The 17,237-nt window shown below is 38.1% G+C and overlaps 1 protein-coding gene across 1 annotated transcript in view; it reads right to left on the bottom strand.

The window, feature by feature from the left end:
• Positions 1 to 17,237, bottom strand: part of kif14 (kinesin family member 14) — an 82,128-nt gene that overhangs the window by 18,111 nt on the left and 46,780 nt on the right. The window contains exons 20-26 of the mRNA XM_067990617.1: positions 16,002 to 16,143; positions 12,880 to 12,974; positions 9,628 to 9,722; positions 6,469 to 6,693; positions 5,944 to 6,128; positions 4,451 to 4,609; positions 2,124 to 2,246 (exon numbers count right to left, since the gene is read on the bottom strand). Of these exons, the coding sequence (XP_067846718.1) occupies positions 2,124 to 2,246; positions 4,451 to 4,609; positions 5,944 to 6,128; positions 6,469 to 6,693; positions 9,628 to 9,722; positions 12,880 to 12,974; positions 16,002 to 16,143 (1,024 nt within the window). The remainder of the gene's footprint in view (positions 1 to 2,123; positions 2,247 to 4,450; positions 4,610 to 5,943; positions 6,129 to 6,468; positions 6,694 to 9,627; positions 9,723 to 12,879; positions 12,975 to 16,001; positions 16,144 to 17,237) is intronic.

Here is a 17,237-nt window from a genome sequence, read left to right as displayed (position 1 = left end):
GTGAAGATGGGCCGTGCCAGGGGGAATGACCAGGGTGGGAGAAAGTAAGGATTATACTGGGGACAAGGGCATCAAAGGCGGAGGTGAGTGAGTGATTGAGCAGATTGACAGCTGCAAAGGAATCGTGGCAAACAGAGGGCCAAAGGTTGGTTGTTTGAAAGTGCAGTTGTAAGTAACTTGGAAGAGTTTTTTTTTGCCGGAGCAGACTCAAAAGGAAGTGGGGTTGGAACGGGGTAGGGGGATGTGATTGGTGAAGGATACAATGGGAATAGAGGCCACCTGAGATACCAATGTTGAGTGAGTAGCCATCAATACAAGTAGGAAAGTTTATATGGAGCAAGGGGTTAAAGGAGGACAGGTGGGCACTGAACTCAGGGGTGAGAGGGCAAGGTTAATTGAGAGAGAGGTTGAAATTCCCCAAGGATGAGAAGTCGCTCAGTGAGGAAGGAAAGGAGTGAAGATATCTCAGTGAGAAACTCAGTGTGGGGCTTGGGTGGGCAAAAGAGAACAAGGATTTTAAAAAGAGAGGCAAGAGGGGTAAAACAAGGGGAGGAAAAGGTGCCAGAGAAATAGGGGGAAAAGATCAAGGTGGGATTTGGTGATAAGGGCCACCGTGACAATTTGGGCAAAGCAGGTAGTAAAAGGTATAGCCAGGTGGGGAGGCTGGTGTCGTCACCCTTCTGCCAAGTTTTTGTCAAGGCCATGATGTCAATGTAACCATCCACTATATGGTCATGGATGGCAACAGCCTTGTTCGCAAGTGAACGAACATGCTGCAGGGGGATGCGGAGAGGGGCGGTGATCGTTTATGCCTCCTGAAAGGTAGTTGTAATTTTGCCAAAAGCTGCTGTTTGTCACCTTAAATGAGTGGCATTATGAGGTTAATTCGATAGCTCAAGTGATGAGTGAAATCACTCATTGCTAGAATCAATGCCATAAAAGGTTACATTATAACATTACAGCACCCAAATAAACAAGCTTCTAATGCAAATCATCATACATGTAACTCCATTAAAGTACAATAACTCTTCTTCAATGCTCGCACACTTGCCTGTCTGTATTTACCAAGAGAAAAAGGTCAAAGTTGCCAGGCAATAAAGCAACGGTAATGTGGATATGAGGATTACCTTATGGCATTGATTCTAGCAATGAGTGATTTAACTCATCACTTGAGATCTTCAATTAACCTCATAATGCCATTTTCTTAGGATGACAAACAGCAACTTTTAGGAAAACTATATCTACTTTTAGGAGGCATAAACAAACACATTGTCATCTTGCAAATATTTTACATACAGCACAGCAGTTATAGAGGTGTGAGAAAGATAGGGAGAATGACAAAGCAGATAAGTGCAAGTCATGAAGCTATAATAATCAACAATTTGTAAAACATTTCAACGTGCATTCAGGAATTAGCGGAAACAACGTAGGAGTGGTTACACAAGTCAAGCGTAAACGAACATATTTCTCTGTTGGCCCATTTTAGGATAAACTTCTCCTGAACAATTAAAACTTCACTATTCCTAAAATGATTAAAAAGTTATTTCTCGTTTAACGTCATCACCAACAAGCTAATACAGCATTTGGTGAAAGAGGGAAAACGGGTGCTAGCAGTGAGAAAGGTTTTGTGGCATGGTTAGTGCAATAATTAATTGTATAAAGCACTTCGAGATATTTCCATGTAATAACGCACTACATAAACACAAGTTGCCTTCCTATTTTTTCACATTTGATATCTTGTGTTGATAACTTCAAAAAAGGTAGTAGTGTGGTGGGCTATTGTTTGAAATCTCTAAGTTTATTGATTCAAAGCAACATTTTCAATATTTGCACTTTACTAATAATTTGCAGGCTCAGATTACAGTATATGGCATCTAGTATAAACCAACATTTTCAGCAATATTGTCTGTAGGTTTAGAAAGTATATTTTATTGCATTGAAGCTTGATCATTATGTAGATTTGGAAGCAAAGTGCCAGAACTCAATGGATTTCAATATCAATATTAGCCATGTGAAGAAAAGCAATTACTGAAATTATATATTTTTGTAATTTAATCCAACACATTATCCTACCTTTACAGACTCAACAATACCAGATGGGGAGTTTTAAACAATCAGATTACCTCTATGTTCGATGATGGTCTTTGCAATAGCTTCTGATATTCCTTTATTCTTTTTAGACCAACATTTAGGAGACTCTCCATTCCAGATTCTGCTCCCTCAAAAAGACAGGCCAGAACACTCCTCTGTGAAGACATTCAGAACACAGAATTAGCTGAACATGACTAATCAAACCTAATCTAAGCTTAGTATCAAATTTTAAAAAGACGACCATGACTTTCTTTTCAAGCCAGGTGGTTTATTTAGACAGTTTTTTTTTTCTAGTGATGACATTTATTTCATAGAAACTACATTTGGCTTTGGAACAGAAACAGTTCAATTCCGCACTATTATGTGTGTAAATGTAAAAGTAGGCCCTTGCATTCAAGATTTCTAGGAAGTTAATGGACAATGTTAACAGTGGAGAATTATAATCACCTTTTCCTGCTTATACTATTCTTTGCATAAAGTCCCCTCCCTAAGTCACTCCATTCTCACTTCAATTGAAGACCCAGTTCCCTGCTTTGACCACTCCTCGCGTGAATATTGGGGGGGGGGGGAGGGGGAGGAGAAAAAAAAGAGGGAGGGAAACGAGATAGAAGAATGGATGCCAGGTCATGGTGAGACTGTTGAGGAACATGACCTGAAGGTTTTTAAAGTGTAAAAAGCAGAAAGGCACAGTGATTTAGGAGTGAATTTCAGAGTATGCCCGAGGCAGCTGAAGACTCTGCCACCAATGCTGGGGCAAAGGAGAGCAGGATGCACAAAAGGCCAGAGTTGGGTGACTGATAGTTTGTCTGTGTCTATCCTATTTCTTCAGGTGGGGAATCCTGTATAAGAAGACGTAATCTTAAAATTAGAGCTGGGCCATTTAGGAGTGAAATCAGAAAGCATTTTTTTCTGACAAAGGGTAGTGAAAATCTGGAACTCACTCCCCCAAAAGACTGTGGATGCTGGGTCAATTGAAATTTTCAAGACTGTGATCGATCTGCTTTTGTTAGGCAACGGTAGCAAGAGATAGGGAATAAAAGGCGGGTAAAATGGAGTAGAGGCATAGATCAACCATGATCTAAATGAATGGCAGAACAGGCTCGAGAGGCTGAATGGCCCACTCCTGTGCTTATGAAGGGTATGGAAGGGAGGGGATCTGCAGAGATAGGGCAGAATGAAGCCATGGGTAGATTTGAAGATGAGGAAAGGATTTTAAATTCAAACATTGGGGACAGGGAGCTAAGGATGGGGGGTGAGCAGGTTTTGAACAAGTTAGAGTTTAAGGAGGGTGGAATATGAGAGACTGTCAAAGACTACTTGAGAAGACAAGCCTAGAGGTGACAAAAAGGATGGATACGGTAGATGCAGAGGCAGGCAATTTTGGAGGTAGAAGCAGATAGTCGGTGATGGCTAGGATGTGGGGTTTGAAACATGGCTCTGGGTCAAACAGAATGCCAAGGTTCAGCTGAGTGGCAGGAAGGCAGATGGAGTCAGTATCAAGGGAGCGGAGTTTATGGTGGGGGTGAAAACAACAGCTTTTCTCTTACCGATGTTTAGTTAAGGAAATTTTGACTCATTCACGACAGAGTCAGAAAGCAGTTTGACAACACAGAGGTAGTCGTGGGGTCAACCAGTGGAGAAGTAAAAGTAGATATAGAAGCTGACCCAGGGCCTGTGAATGATGTCACTGAGAGATAGTTGAGGAAGAGGAGGGGACCAAGGATAGATCACTGGAGGACTCTAGAGGTGATTGTGTCATACAGATCATTGCTGGAGGACCACACTTAATTGTAATGCTGAGACTTGGCCATTGGGAAAGAAAATTGAAGTGGAGAGATCAGATAAATGAAACAAATTTTTTTTTAAAAAAAGATGGCAACAGCTTGATGTCTAACCACAAAACTTATTGATGGTTATAACAGTGCCTGAAAGGGGACATTTTTTACTTGTCACAACTGAGATTATAGGAACTTAGGACTCTTTAGTAATTTATTTAAGCACCAAGCAAATTTGGAGTCCTTCTATTCCAGTTCCATTCATTCCAGAAGAATATATACTTTAGGTTGATTATCAGGGGGTACATTTAGGGTGGCATAAGGTTGACCAGCCCTCAAGCTGAAAGTGAAAAATAATGGACTTGGCAAACATGCCAATGATCGTCACAGATTGTTTTAGTAATTCTGCTTTGTATTGAGACTAGCAGATTTTAAATATACCTGCAGTTGATATAGTGCTGCACATTTTAACTGTTTAAAAACATATAGCTTCTTGAAAATGGGGCAAGAACAAAATTCACATTATTCATTGAATTCTCAATGCCTGGAACTTTTTCTTATTCAGAATCAGAAAAGCACAGTACCTTGTAACTGGGTGAATCATCCATGTTCTCTTCGTCAAAATGCAGCTCCATACTCATGAAGGCTGCCAAATGACCTATGTGCTTTACAAGTCTTCTAATTGTTTGGCTTATTTTGTTCTGAGCTTCTATTACCATAGAAGAAATGTCTGAATCACAGCCCTGGAAACACAAACAGGCATCAGCTTGCAACAAGATATTTAATTAATTCATTTAAATTAAATGGATTAACAAGCACTAACAACTCTTTCCAACTTTCAGAAGTCTTGTACATGGACAAAAATGAATTCAAATAAAAATTCAATTAAAATTCACTGGTACTCAAAACTTTTATGTAAAACCTTTATTGAATATTAATAAAGACAACCTCAAATAAATAGCAAAAAAGCTGCATATGTTGGAAATTGAAATAAAAACAGAAAATGCTGGACATGCACTGCAGCTCACTCAGTGGCTGCAGAGAGAAAAGGCAGGATGACATTTTGGGGATAGTTCTGAAGGAGATTTCCAGCATTTTCTGTTTTGGGCTGTACGGCATAAAGTTCCTCTTGAGCAAACAGCATATTACAAGGTAATTGGATGACAGTAAAATACTTATGCGCAAGCACTATTTAATAAAATTATCACATTTTAAATTCTGTCAGACTAAATTCCAACTGTCAAATTTTCCTTGACCCCCATTTCGTTTATGGTCCTCCTCTCTCCACATCCCCACCCCCCAAATTGCTATTTCATCTTGATTTCTATATTCTACTCCTCTTCCCAGTATTCCATTAGCTTTTCTTATTGAGTTATCCACTTGAAGTGCTCTTTTGATGTTTTGAAAGCCTGAATCCACAAAGCCCTCTGTCCTTCCATATCATTCAGTCTTCCCCCAGAGTATAATTAATACTTTTTTTTTTAAAACCAAAATATACAACCTCACATTTATTGACATTGAAGCTAGAAGAATAGTTTATACGGAAAATAGAAAAGCAGAAAAGTTTGAATTAGCATTGCAGGTAATGCTGAGCTTGGAGTTAAGGGACTTTGTTGGACCAGAGTACAGGAGTTTTAATCTGTATCAGGAAATGTTTAATGACAGCATTCCACCTTGAAAGAAAGAAAGAAAACAGTTCTTTTATAATTGAGATTTTTATAAAAGCTGATATAGTAGCTCACAGATGAAATAACCAGATGCTGAAAGTGTTTTAAACTGTATACCAAAACTGCTTTGCTAGCATCTCACTGTTTTAAAGCACAAGTGGAAAACACTTTCAACATGAAGGCAAGACATTTATGTGCTATTGAAAAATTACATTACATTACAATTCATTTGTCTTTTAGCATATATATGGGTTCCCCGTTAATAGAGAGCCATAAACATTACAGTTAACGATCTGCTTCTTCATGGGGAAAGGAAAAACTGAGACACAACTTTTAATCTTAATCTTACCTGCTGTAAGTTCTTCTACTTTGTCTTGTACATAGACACAATGAAAATGAGCATTGCATACCTGCAATAATAGTTGTAAGTTTCTACCCAATGTTCCAACTTCCCCCAGCAGCTCATCTTCAATCATCCCAAAGCAAGTGTCTTGTGGAGCAGTGTCCATCCACAGTTTCACTAGAATTGTCACCCTTTCAAAAGTTGATGTAGCTCTGACACAATTAGATTGCATTGCTTGATTACTGGTGAACACTATGTAGAAGTAAAAAAGTGAGTTATTAAAGTAAGATTGCAATGTGAAATTATGCACAAGTAAATTGAACAGCACGAGTGAAGAGAAATGACTCCAAGAGTCCTTTCATTTTGTCATTTTATAAGTTTGCTTTCCCTCCTCCACAACCATCTCCTTCATACCAAGGAGACCTACTTAGTTCAAATTTATTGCACAATTCCCAGAATAAATGTCTCATGACAACATTGAAAAACATGTAGTTATTTGCATTCTCCTTTTAGTTTTAAAAAGTGCTAATGTATTTCCTGGAGATTAAAAACTAAAGACAATTTTTTTTCCCCAGCAGAATTGTCGACTTACAATTTTCTTGACTTTCTTCATCTAGCTGTTCATAGGCATTGGAGATTTCCATCGTCCCTTTATGAATGGTTAGCAGGTCAGTGACGAGTCTATCAGGAATGTTCTCCGGTGGTAAATGACTTCTTCCCAGAAAATCAACAGCTGCACCTAAAATTTCCTTACAAACGACAGGCAGTGTCGACTCAGGCGCTGCTATGCATATACTCTGAGAAACGTTCAGTAGATCTGTTTCATAATGGAAAGAATCTCATCAGCGAAAACACTCGAGTACCTGTTTAATTTAAAGACTCATGATTCCAGCTTTACCAATGAAAGTAAAGGAATTGCTAATTGATATACAGAAAACAAACATCTACAACAAAATTTACTGTACATATTTTTTTTTTGCCCCAAACAAACCAGCTCTTGATTTTGATGAACCATTACACTTCATGCACAGCATGAAAGAAGACACCTAACAGTCATTCTGGGAAAATCTATGATGGATCCATTATGGGAAACAAAGCAGTTTCTACTGAGGCCCATCAACCTTGCAATGGCAACGTTCCAAGCTGTCGAGAAACACATTAAAGCAGGTAAAATTTAACCAACCACCTGCAGTGCAACTTGAAATTCATAAAGAACTCAGGGGTTACGTGCATTCTTCATCTAGTCACAGAGGAGCTATTGTGTTGCCTCAAGTTCAAGTCTGGCAACTGCCATGGACGATAAATGTGGCATCTACAGAGTTGCCATGGTGAGAACAAACTCAAGAATTTTCTTTCAAAAGCACAAACTCAAAACAAAAACAATTTTTCACCTTCATAAAAAAGTTTCCAATATTCTTACTTTGTGAATGTCAAAAGCAAAATTGCAACTACTGAGAAATAATTTTTTAAAAATCTTAACTGCACTGGAATAAAAGCATTTAATGTTGACAAACCACTCAGTCACATTTACCACATGCATCACAAATGAGGTCATGCACCAGAAGTATTCAAAGCAAAAAGGTCTGTATTTAGTAGCTTCAGAAATGGAAACAAGTCAAACATTTAGTACTTAAGCTAAACATACTGTAAAATATAAAACAAGCACCCCCCGCCCCCACAGCCTCCGCAGTGGTTCAGCTGCTTTTAGGATTCTAAAGGGACGATATAATGTAGATCATGACAAGGTATCTGAATTTCTGTCTAAGCACCATATTTACAACTGATTTATATCATCAGTCTATCTGATGTGGATCGTTAAGACAGTCAGTTTCAAAAAGAAATGGCTGTTATTTTGTTAAAGTTTGAATGTCAACTGAGCAGTGTTACTCTTGCATGTTACTCAAACATGCCTGACTGTCAAAACATTTATTTTATTACTTAATTGAGGTTTAAGATTTTAATGAAGTTCCTAGAACACACTAGTAAAAATGTTACCCCTCAAGGATTCCTTTACGATCAAGACAACATTAAACTTTAATTTTATTATGAAATGAAGCCCTTCCTCAGGTATAGGCAACCTGCTGAGCAATAACTTTACTGATTGAGCCGAACAGCACCATTCTGTAACTCACCAATGCCATTCAGTAATTGTCTAACAGTCAGCAGCGATCAAAGTAGCGTTAATTCAGCAAATTCAAGATTGCCATTGATTGAGGTGGGGGGAGGGGCTTTATCAACTGTTTTGATAAGGGTCTCCGTGGAGTAGCGTAAAAGTCCCAGGAAATTATGGCGTGGCATAAATCACTGGAATTTCTGTGTCATGATGGTGGCATACACCATAGATGCACAAGTACCGTAGTGCAAATTTTCAGGAAAATTCAGGACAATATTTTGGGCTACAGTACATAAGTAACTTGAGGCATGACATATGGTAAATGTAGCATGCTTGGGAGGACAAAGGTGACTTTGGGCCTATGGTTCCCAAAGCTCTCCACCACTGGGGTTTTTCCTCGTGTCATTTCTGGGTCTGTTGTAGACTAGATGGAGATTGATTGCTATTATTAGTCAACAACTCCATTATTGTTGTATCATGCAACTATCAGGATGGTAGAAGTGAAGTAGATGGACCATTGTCTTTTTTCATCTAGCAATTCCTATGTTAAGTCAGTGGGTTGCCGAACTTTGCAGACCATGGGCACCGCACCTTCGGAAGGACATATTGGCCTTGGAGGGAGTGCAGTGTAGGTTTACTAGAATGATACCCGGACTTCAAGGGTTAAGTTACGAGGAGAGATTACACAAATTGGGGTTGTATTCTCGAGTTTCGAAGGTTAAGGGGTAATCTGATCGAAGTTTATAAGATATTAAGGGGAACGGATAGGGTGGATAGAGAGAAATTATTTCTGCTGGTTGGAGATTCTAGGAGTAGGGGGCACAGTCTAAAAATTAGAGCCAGACCTTTCACGAGTGAGATTAGAAAACATTTCTACACACAAAGGGTGGTAGAAGTTTGGAACTCTCTTCCGCAAACGGCAATTGATACTAGCTCAATTGCTAATTTTAAATCTGAGATAGATAGCTTTTTGGCAATCAAAGGTATTAAGGGATATGGGCCAAAGGCGGGTATATGGAGTTAGATCACAGATCAGCCATGATCTTATCAAATGGCGGAGCAGGCACGAGGGGCTAAATGGCCTACTCCTGTTCCTATGTTCCTCTGTCCCAGGTTTGATTCCTGGCCTGCGCAAATTGAACAGATCTCAGCTGGGACGGTGCTACAATTGGCTTTAGAGCACCTGAGTTAGGGAAGAGGGTAAAAAAGAACTAGGAACATAGGAATTTCTAGGCGAAAAAAGACCATGGTCCATTTAGTTCGCCTTTTACCATCAGAAGCAGTCAGGGTTCCTGCTCCAGATAACTTTCCAATGGTCACTGCAGGGCGTGCATGTATATAGACAGGATTGGATTTGGGTGTGGTTCCCTCCAGATAAAATATCTGCCAACATCACCTAGACTCCGACATGAAGAGCAGGCACTAACTAGAGTGTGATCAGCGCTCAAGGAACTATATCCCAGCAAAGAGTTAATACCTTCAGGTCAAGAAGGGGGGGTGGGGGGAGGGAGCTAGAGAGAAAATTGACAGAAATAAGTGCCGTAAATCTCAAGTTTTCATTGTAGCCATTTGTGAAAAGAGAACAGTAATAATTCATTAACTGAATCTACAATATACAGAAGCAGTATAGTCAGATACCTGTAGGATGTACAGACTGCTGATTCTGAATGGTAAAAGCTTGGATTCCTGCTAAACATCCAGACATTCGTTTGCTTTTGAAAAAACTTCTGCTTCTAAGCATGGAAAAAAGTGTGTAATTTTAGCTTTCAAGTATCACAAGTTGCTGCATTTATTTCATTTGCAATAAAATCAAACTCTGAGTGCGGCTCGATGCATTTACACGAGTCAAATCACAATACAAGTCTCAACAAAAGCAGAACTGTTAATGTTGGAATATTTTCCTGAAGGGGCACTTATGCAAAAGTAGATATTTAGGTTTCATAATACCTGTTTCACTAGATATTTAAATGGTATCTATAATTTGATATGAACACCCTTTTTTTAAAAAATAAACTTAATGTGCATGTTGTCTAGATTCAAGATGATCCATGTTGGAACAGAAGGCATAATGAAAGCAAAAATTTTTAAAACTTGGAATTTATATGGTATTTCATGACATTAGAAAAACATTTCATAATGTTTCACACAATGAAATGTTGTTCGAACGCAGCAGCTGTTACGTAGGCAAATGTGGCAAACAACAATGAAATGAATGATTTTTTTTTGCTGGTAGTACTGGTTGAGGGAAGTACATTGGCGGGAGACGGGCAGAATTCCGAACTCTACTTTGCATACAGCCATAGGATTTTTAATGTTTTTCTGAACAGGTAGGAGGGATTTTGTGTCATCTGAACAGTGGTTGTCCCAACAATGTAGCACCTTCTCAGTGGAGTGTCAGCCTAAATTATGCACCATAGCCTTGGTGTGGAACTCAAAAACACAATCTTCTGATCCAGAAGTGAGAGCCCTGGCAACTGAGCCACGTTGACACACACGTGGGAACGGTCAAGCACTTCAATTAGTTTGAGGCTTTCCTGCCCCAAAATAGGACCAGCTGACTCCTGCATTTCAGCTGATACCATTTAATTGGATTGTTACCATTTAATTGGATATGCCAAACGATGCCAGTCTGGAGGTTTAAAATAAAGTTGTTAAAATGTGAACTTTAGTTATAAAGAGCATTCTAGAGTGTGTTATGTTTGAAGAGGACAGGGAGCTTATTAAAGCATGATGGTCTGGCAGGAAGATAATTAAATGTTCTGGAACATTCATTCATTATAACCTTTTTACGACATTGCTATGTAGCAGTTGAGGTCATTCTAGGAATGTGGACTTTTATGTGACGTCGCACTGTCTCAATCAATGGTGATTAATACGTACTTCCAACCAATCAGGTAAGGTTGCTTTAATAAACTACATCAACTTAATGACCATCACAGAAGGGACGAATACATTTGCAGTTATAGATATGTATGCATGGAACCTTAAAAGGTAACAAATACAAACAAAATATCACATTTTATTTTCTAAAGGATGTTCTTTTCAAGTGCACATTTCTTTCAACAAGACTGAATAAGGTTATTTAACTTGTTTTTTTATTATAAACATTTTAATGCAGTTGTTTTAAATGGCACATATTTAGGGTTCTCAGAATTGGATACCCAGCGATTCACTAAGCTGGTAAAATGTTGCCAAGACCTGTACCCATCCTCCTTTAACAGCATTCCATCTGGACTACAAAACTTACATAAAAGGCACTGCCAGTGTTCAAGACAGAATTACAGCAGAAGTTATTCCAGTGCCTTAGCAATACAACAAAATGAACATGTGGTGTAAAATCTATCTTCACCCAGTCTGTCTCCACATTTCACAGATGTACATTGTAAGCCTTTCAGCAATGCAGCTGTTGACTGGCAAAAGGAATTGTTCTGAAGGAGTCTAGCTTCCGTTTAAATTGGCACATATTCTGTGAACTTGGCTTTTTCAAACTTTGAAACTTGGAACAATGACAATTTACCAAGCATCATCTACTTCAGATCAATAACTAAAAATCAACATTTTAAGTACTGTTCTCAAAATAACACCAAGCTAACAAGACAACATAAAAATGCAGGAGCTATTGCTGCAAACATATAAAACATTAATTACTGCTTTAGAAAAAAAAAGGGGCAGTGTGCATCACTTGGTATACCAACAAATGCACTGTGCCATGTCGCAGTAGGACACACCCAAAATTCCCTCTACAATCTCAGCCATGCCATCAAGACCTACTCCTGGGCACAGAAAGGAAAATGCACAATTAAGAATGCCATTGGTAAAGTGGCTCGGAGGAAATCACTTGTTTGTAATTTGGGTTGGGAAGTGGTTGGATCCAAAAATGGGAAAGAAAAATTAGCACTTGTAATAGATACAAATCAAGCATGTGCGGAATAAATATTGAACACAACCTAATAATGTTAGTGTTACGTCTAAATGTCTCAAGGTATTTTTTCCATTTGAAATTAATACTCCATATTCTAACAAATGAAAGCCTAATCAACAAAATGATTATTATACAAGTAGTGATGTTAGAGGGAATCTGAAATTGCAGATTTATTATACTTACTACAGGTTTTGCATTATCTTCTCAAACTAAAAACAGTTTTTAAAGTCAAAAGCAACTAGAGGGTGTATTCAGAAATACATTTGAGTATTTATAGGTAATAAGAACATAAGAAATAGGAGGTGTAGGCCATATGGCCCCTCGAGCCTGCTCCGCCATTCAATAATATCATAGCTGATCTTCTACCTCAATTCCACTTTAACACCCTATCCTCATATCCCTTGATTCCCTTAGTGTCCAAAAATCTGTCCATCTCAGTCTTGAATATACTCAACACGTCTGAGCATCCACAGCCCTCTGGGGTAGAGAATTCCAAATATTCACAACCCTCAGTGAAGAAATTTTTCCTCATTTCAGTCCTAAATGGCTGACCCTTTATCCTGAGACTATGTCCCCTAGTTCTAGACTCACACACCAGGGGAAACAGCCGCTCAGCATCTACCCTGTCAAACCCTCTAAGAATGTTATACATTTCAATGAGATCACCTCTCATTCTTCTAAACCCGAGAGTATAGGCCCAGTCTACTCAATCTCTCCTCATAGGACAATATAGTTAAAGAGAACAGAACAAAGTCATTGTTGCACACATGACTGGAAGGGAGGGAAAAAAATCTTTGGCAACCTCAGTAGAAGGCTATGACCCATTACTGACAGCAGTAAAAAGTGGGATATCTGATAACCATCTATTGTTGGTACTTTTAATTGCATTATATCCTTTCAACCCAGAATATTTAAAGTTTTCAAATCAACTTTAAATTGCATGGAAGCACATTTCAAAAGCTACTCACCGTCTTCTAGAGAAAGAGGAAGAGACAGTCAAGTCAGTTTCCCAGTCATCATTGGCGTCATAAAAAAGGTCTTCATCTCTAGAATGTGAATTTCCCTGTTGAGAAAATGTATTTACCCATTTACAACCAGAGTGGGTACTAATGTTGAAAGAGAAACAGTAATACAAGCCAGAATGTTGCCTCCTGTCACATGTCAGTATTTTTGACTAGTTCTCCACAGAAAAGATTTGGAAGAGAGTCCCTTTAAATGTTGGGTTTTGAAGCAAAGTGCATTCACGCAAGTTTTAATAAAAGTACCGAGTCAAAAAGGTGGTTAAAATGCTAATGAGTTAGACAAACACTGAAAACAGTAAGTAATTTGTTAACATATCTTTGTAATCAATAAAGACCTCACATCCATTATGATGGGAAGCTTCTGGTCCCACATTTCCATCAGGGGATGGCTGGCATAGGCCCTCCCTTCTGGTTGCAAACACAGATAAAATAGTTTCAGAAGCACTGAGTCAGATTTTTTAAACAAAAAGCTGCTAGGGCAGGCTTTCACCCTGACTCAGAAAGTTAAAATGCAGGAGTGTTGGTAGAAGTTAGAAGTTAGAAGTTATTTTGTTTATGTCAAGCTTAATGTGGGGAAGTATAACTTGATTATTATTTTGTATTATTATGTGAAGACACATTGCATTGATTTAATTGTGTCTGATCATAACTGTTGCTCTAAGTTCATTTGCTCAGAAATAAAACACCGTAATGATTCATTCTAACCTCAACAAAATGTAAACAGTCTGCCCACTAAATTATTGGAAAAGCACTCATGAAGGCATGTGTGAAAGATATACATCATATACCAAGTGAGCTGTATTCTAACATTCTCTGGTTTACCCCATTATTTAATAGAAATTGGGCAATGAGTCAACCCCAGAACATAAGGGACACGGGACCAGCTTACAGGAATGACTGTTGCCACCAAACCTGAGACGATATCTATGGCAGACTGGAATTTGTAACACTACCCCAATATTCAAATCATAGTGCAAAGCATTCCTTTGTCAGGTGTGGTGAAGTCAGCATTAAATATAGAACAGAGGTCTCAGAATCAATAATGCAAGTGAAGAGTTCATAAATCACAAGCTGCTTGTAAAATTAATCACTCCATATGTTACTGCTCTTAACATCTTAGTGACTTTTTTGTCCTTCGAGATATACACTTAATTTTCAATGGTCAAACTTTGTAGAAATTCCTCAGTTCCTTATGTTGAAAGACATACCAAGTGATGTCAGTGTGTAGCACAAATGTTTATTACACAATCCAATGCAAAATAATCCGAGTCTGAACAAAGTTGATGTGATGATAATTTCCATTCTCCTTACTCTTAACTCCCTATACTATTCAGAATGGAAAATGGCAAAAAAGGAACTTGATTATGCTGTTGTTTCATACCCACAGGGTATTAAACTATGAGTTTGCAAATTTAAAATTAACTTTAGCAAATAACTGCCCAAGAACAGAAGAGAACATCTTTCATTTTACAGTCCTCTATTCAAAACGGGGCCTCTAGAAATTTTAAAAAAAAGGAAAACTACTGCTAAGCTATAAATGTCAATATAAATAAAAGTGAAGCAGAAACGGGACAGTGAAACAGGCAGCATTTTAAAGCATTCAAAAAATATAAGTCATTTTACAACAAAATACTACCATGTTCTTCTGTAAAGCTTAATATAGGTCTGAACATTTTGCACTGTGCAAAATATGTTGTGAAGATCTTAAAAGGTGTGTTTAAAAAGCTCAGGTTATCACCTTTTGATTAAACCTCAGTTGGAAAAGATAGATAGCAGTGTCTGAGATTGAGACCAGGCTAATGACGTTTGAATTTGTTTTATCAGAAGCTGTCCAGATTCCATTTTTATGGCTCATAAATCTCCAGGTCATGTGCAAGGATACAATTTAATTTTTGAAGAATTGACTTTATTTTCACACCTCAGCTTATCAAGCCTCAACAGAGATGGCACAGGTCACAGCAACAGCAGTACATAAATTTAAACAACACTGGAAACAACATAGGAAAAAACCTTAGATAAAAAACATAATCAGATCAAAAAATGCTTTTTATGACAAAGAATGGGAATCTGCATAATATTAATAATGGGCACTTGATATGAATAACAAAATATAATATGAAAGCACGTGCATATTATGAGCTTAGCAAAGGAAACCTTGCACTGTTTTATCCCACAGTATTAGTTTGGTATCACTGCTTCACAGTAAAACAAATTCTAATTAAAAAGACATGGGTAGCTTTATTGATTCTCCTTTTTAAAAAATATTTAGATTGTAACTTTAAAAAAAGTTAGTCGTGTATTTTATAATCTAATCAAGCACACAATACTTTCAAAAGACACTTTGCATTTGATTCCAATCAACTATTTTCACAACTATCATCCACAATAGACAAATTGTCAGACAAAGATAGACTGCAGAACTGAAAAAAAATTCAAAAAAGGAACAAAAAATGCTAAATAAGTGATTAAAAAAAGTAAAATAGAAAAAAAAAGTAACAAGGAACAAAATAGTGGTAGAAAAATAGGGAAGCATTAAATAAAAAAGGGAAAGAAAGAGAGAGAACAGTGCAAAGATATGTAAATAAATTTTGGTTACAAAAGGAAATTTGTCTTGAAGCATTTCCAAATTATTTGGGCCACTGTGTAAAGTAGTACACACCGTGTTGCAGTAATAACATGGCAACATTTTCTGTATAGGCACCAACATGTAACAAATATACACAACTTGGATTTCGGAGTAAGTCTTAGAGGAAACATAAAGCAGGACAGTGGGATATGTCCCTAATTAAAGGCTTTGTGTATTTGAGGCATTTGATTTATTTTATTATTTTGGCATCTACATAAATCTGTCAACTTGGTTTGTAGTGGATCCTGGTGACTGAAAAATGGAGACAGTCAACAGCCTTTAACTAGTGTCACCAAGTGGCAATTAGAAGTTGTAGGAAACCATTAGAGTTTGTTTTACTTTCTGCTAACAGGCCCAGATTACTGCTCATGTATGCATTAAACAAGATACTGGATTGCTGGGACAGATATTTTAATCTGTTATAGTTAGAACAAAATTTTACCTGATAAAGTTCCCTCATAGCTGGCAACTTCCACTCAAATTTTTCCAAGCTCCAGAAAGTGCTTATGCCCAGCTTAGTATTTTTAACCTGCACCTGAATTGGAGTTTGGATGCTTTTATTTTCATTATCAGGCTCTTCATGCCTGCAAAAAGTGCACATGAGCTTTAGTACTGCACGATCAAAGAAATACATATAACCACAACCATGAAATAGGTCAGCAAATTATAACATTTCACCTGGAAGTATTCTGACCTATTCTGAAAACCAATGCTAATGTTACCATGAACAGCCATTTTTAGATATCCTACAAGAATTGGTTTTCAGGCAGTGCAGCAGGTTGGCACTCCATGATGTTTTGGCAGAGTGGCAAGAAAAGTGCCTTATGCCCATGGTTCCACATAGAAAGTTTTCAGTCTCTCCCATTTTACTTGGGGGAGGTAGAATGGAGACCAGCTACTTCCCCAATAGATGGTCGGAGGAGGAAAAAAAGGAAACATCTCTCACTATCTTGCGGACTCAAATGATATTGGCAGAGGCCTTGGGAGCAGGCCACCTCACTCATATATCCATAAATTTCAGCTCATCTAAAACTCTGCTACCTGTACCCTATCCTGCACCAAGTCCCACTCACTCATCACCCCCGTCCTCGCTGACCTACATTAGTTCCCGGTCTCCCAACACCTCAAATTTAAAAATGTTCATCCGTAACAGCCTCACCCCTCCCTATCTCTACATTCTCCAATCCTACAATCCCCCCGATCTCTGTTACTCTGACTCTGGCCTCTTGTGCATCCCCCTCCCGTTGCCCTACCATTGGCTGCTGTACCTTCAGCTACTCAGGCCCTGCAATTTGAAATTCACTTCCTAAACCCCTCTATCTCTCCACCTCCCTCTCCTCCTTTGACCAAGCTTTCTGTCTCCCTTTCTAATAACAGCGCCTTTGGCTCAGTGTCCATTTTTTTTTCAATACGCTTCTTTGAAGCACTGAGACATTTTTATACTTTAAAGATGCTAAATAAATACAATTGTTGTTGCGATATGCTGTACCAAGAGATGTGGGGGGGGAATACTTTTACAAAAAATACTGCACAAAAATTACAGATCTTCTCTATAATGAATGCACTATTTAGCTATTCCTAAATTTGAGCAATTCCACAGCAATTTTGCTTTTTTTTGGGGGGGGGGCGGGGGGGGAAAGAGGGTTTACAAAAATCTGGATAAACTTCACCTTTTTTT

Source organism: Heptranchias perlo, chromosome 9, assembly GCF_035084215.1.
Source record: "Heptranchias perlo isolate sHepPer1 chromosome 9, sHepPer1.hap1, whole genome shotgun sequence".
In the NCBI taxonomy this organism is placed as follows: Eukaryota; Metazoa; Chordata; class Chondrichthyes; order Hexanchiformes; family Hexanchidae; genus Heptranchias; species Heptranchias perlo.
This window is presented reverse-complemented; position numbering and strand designations above follow the sequence as displayed.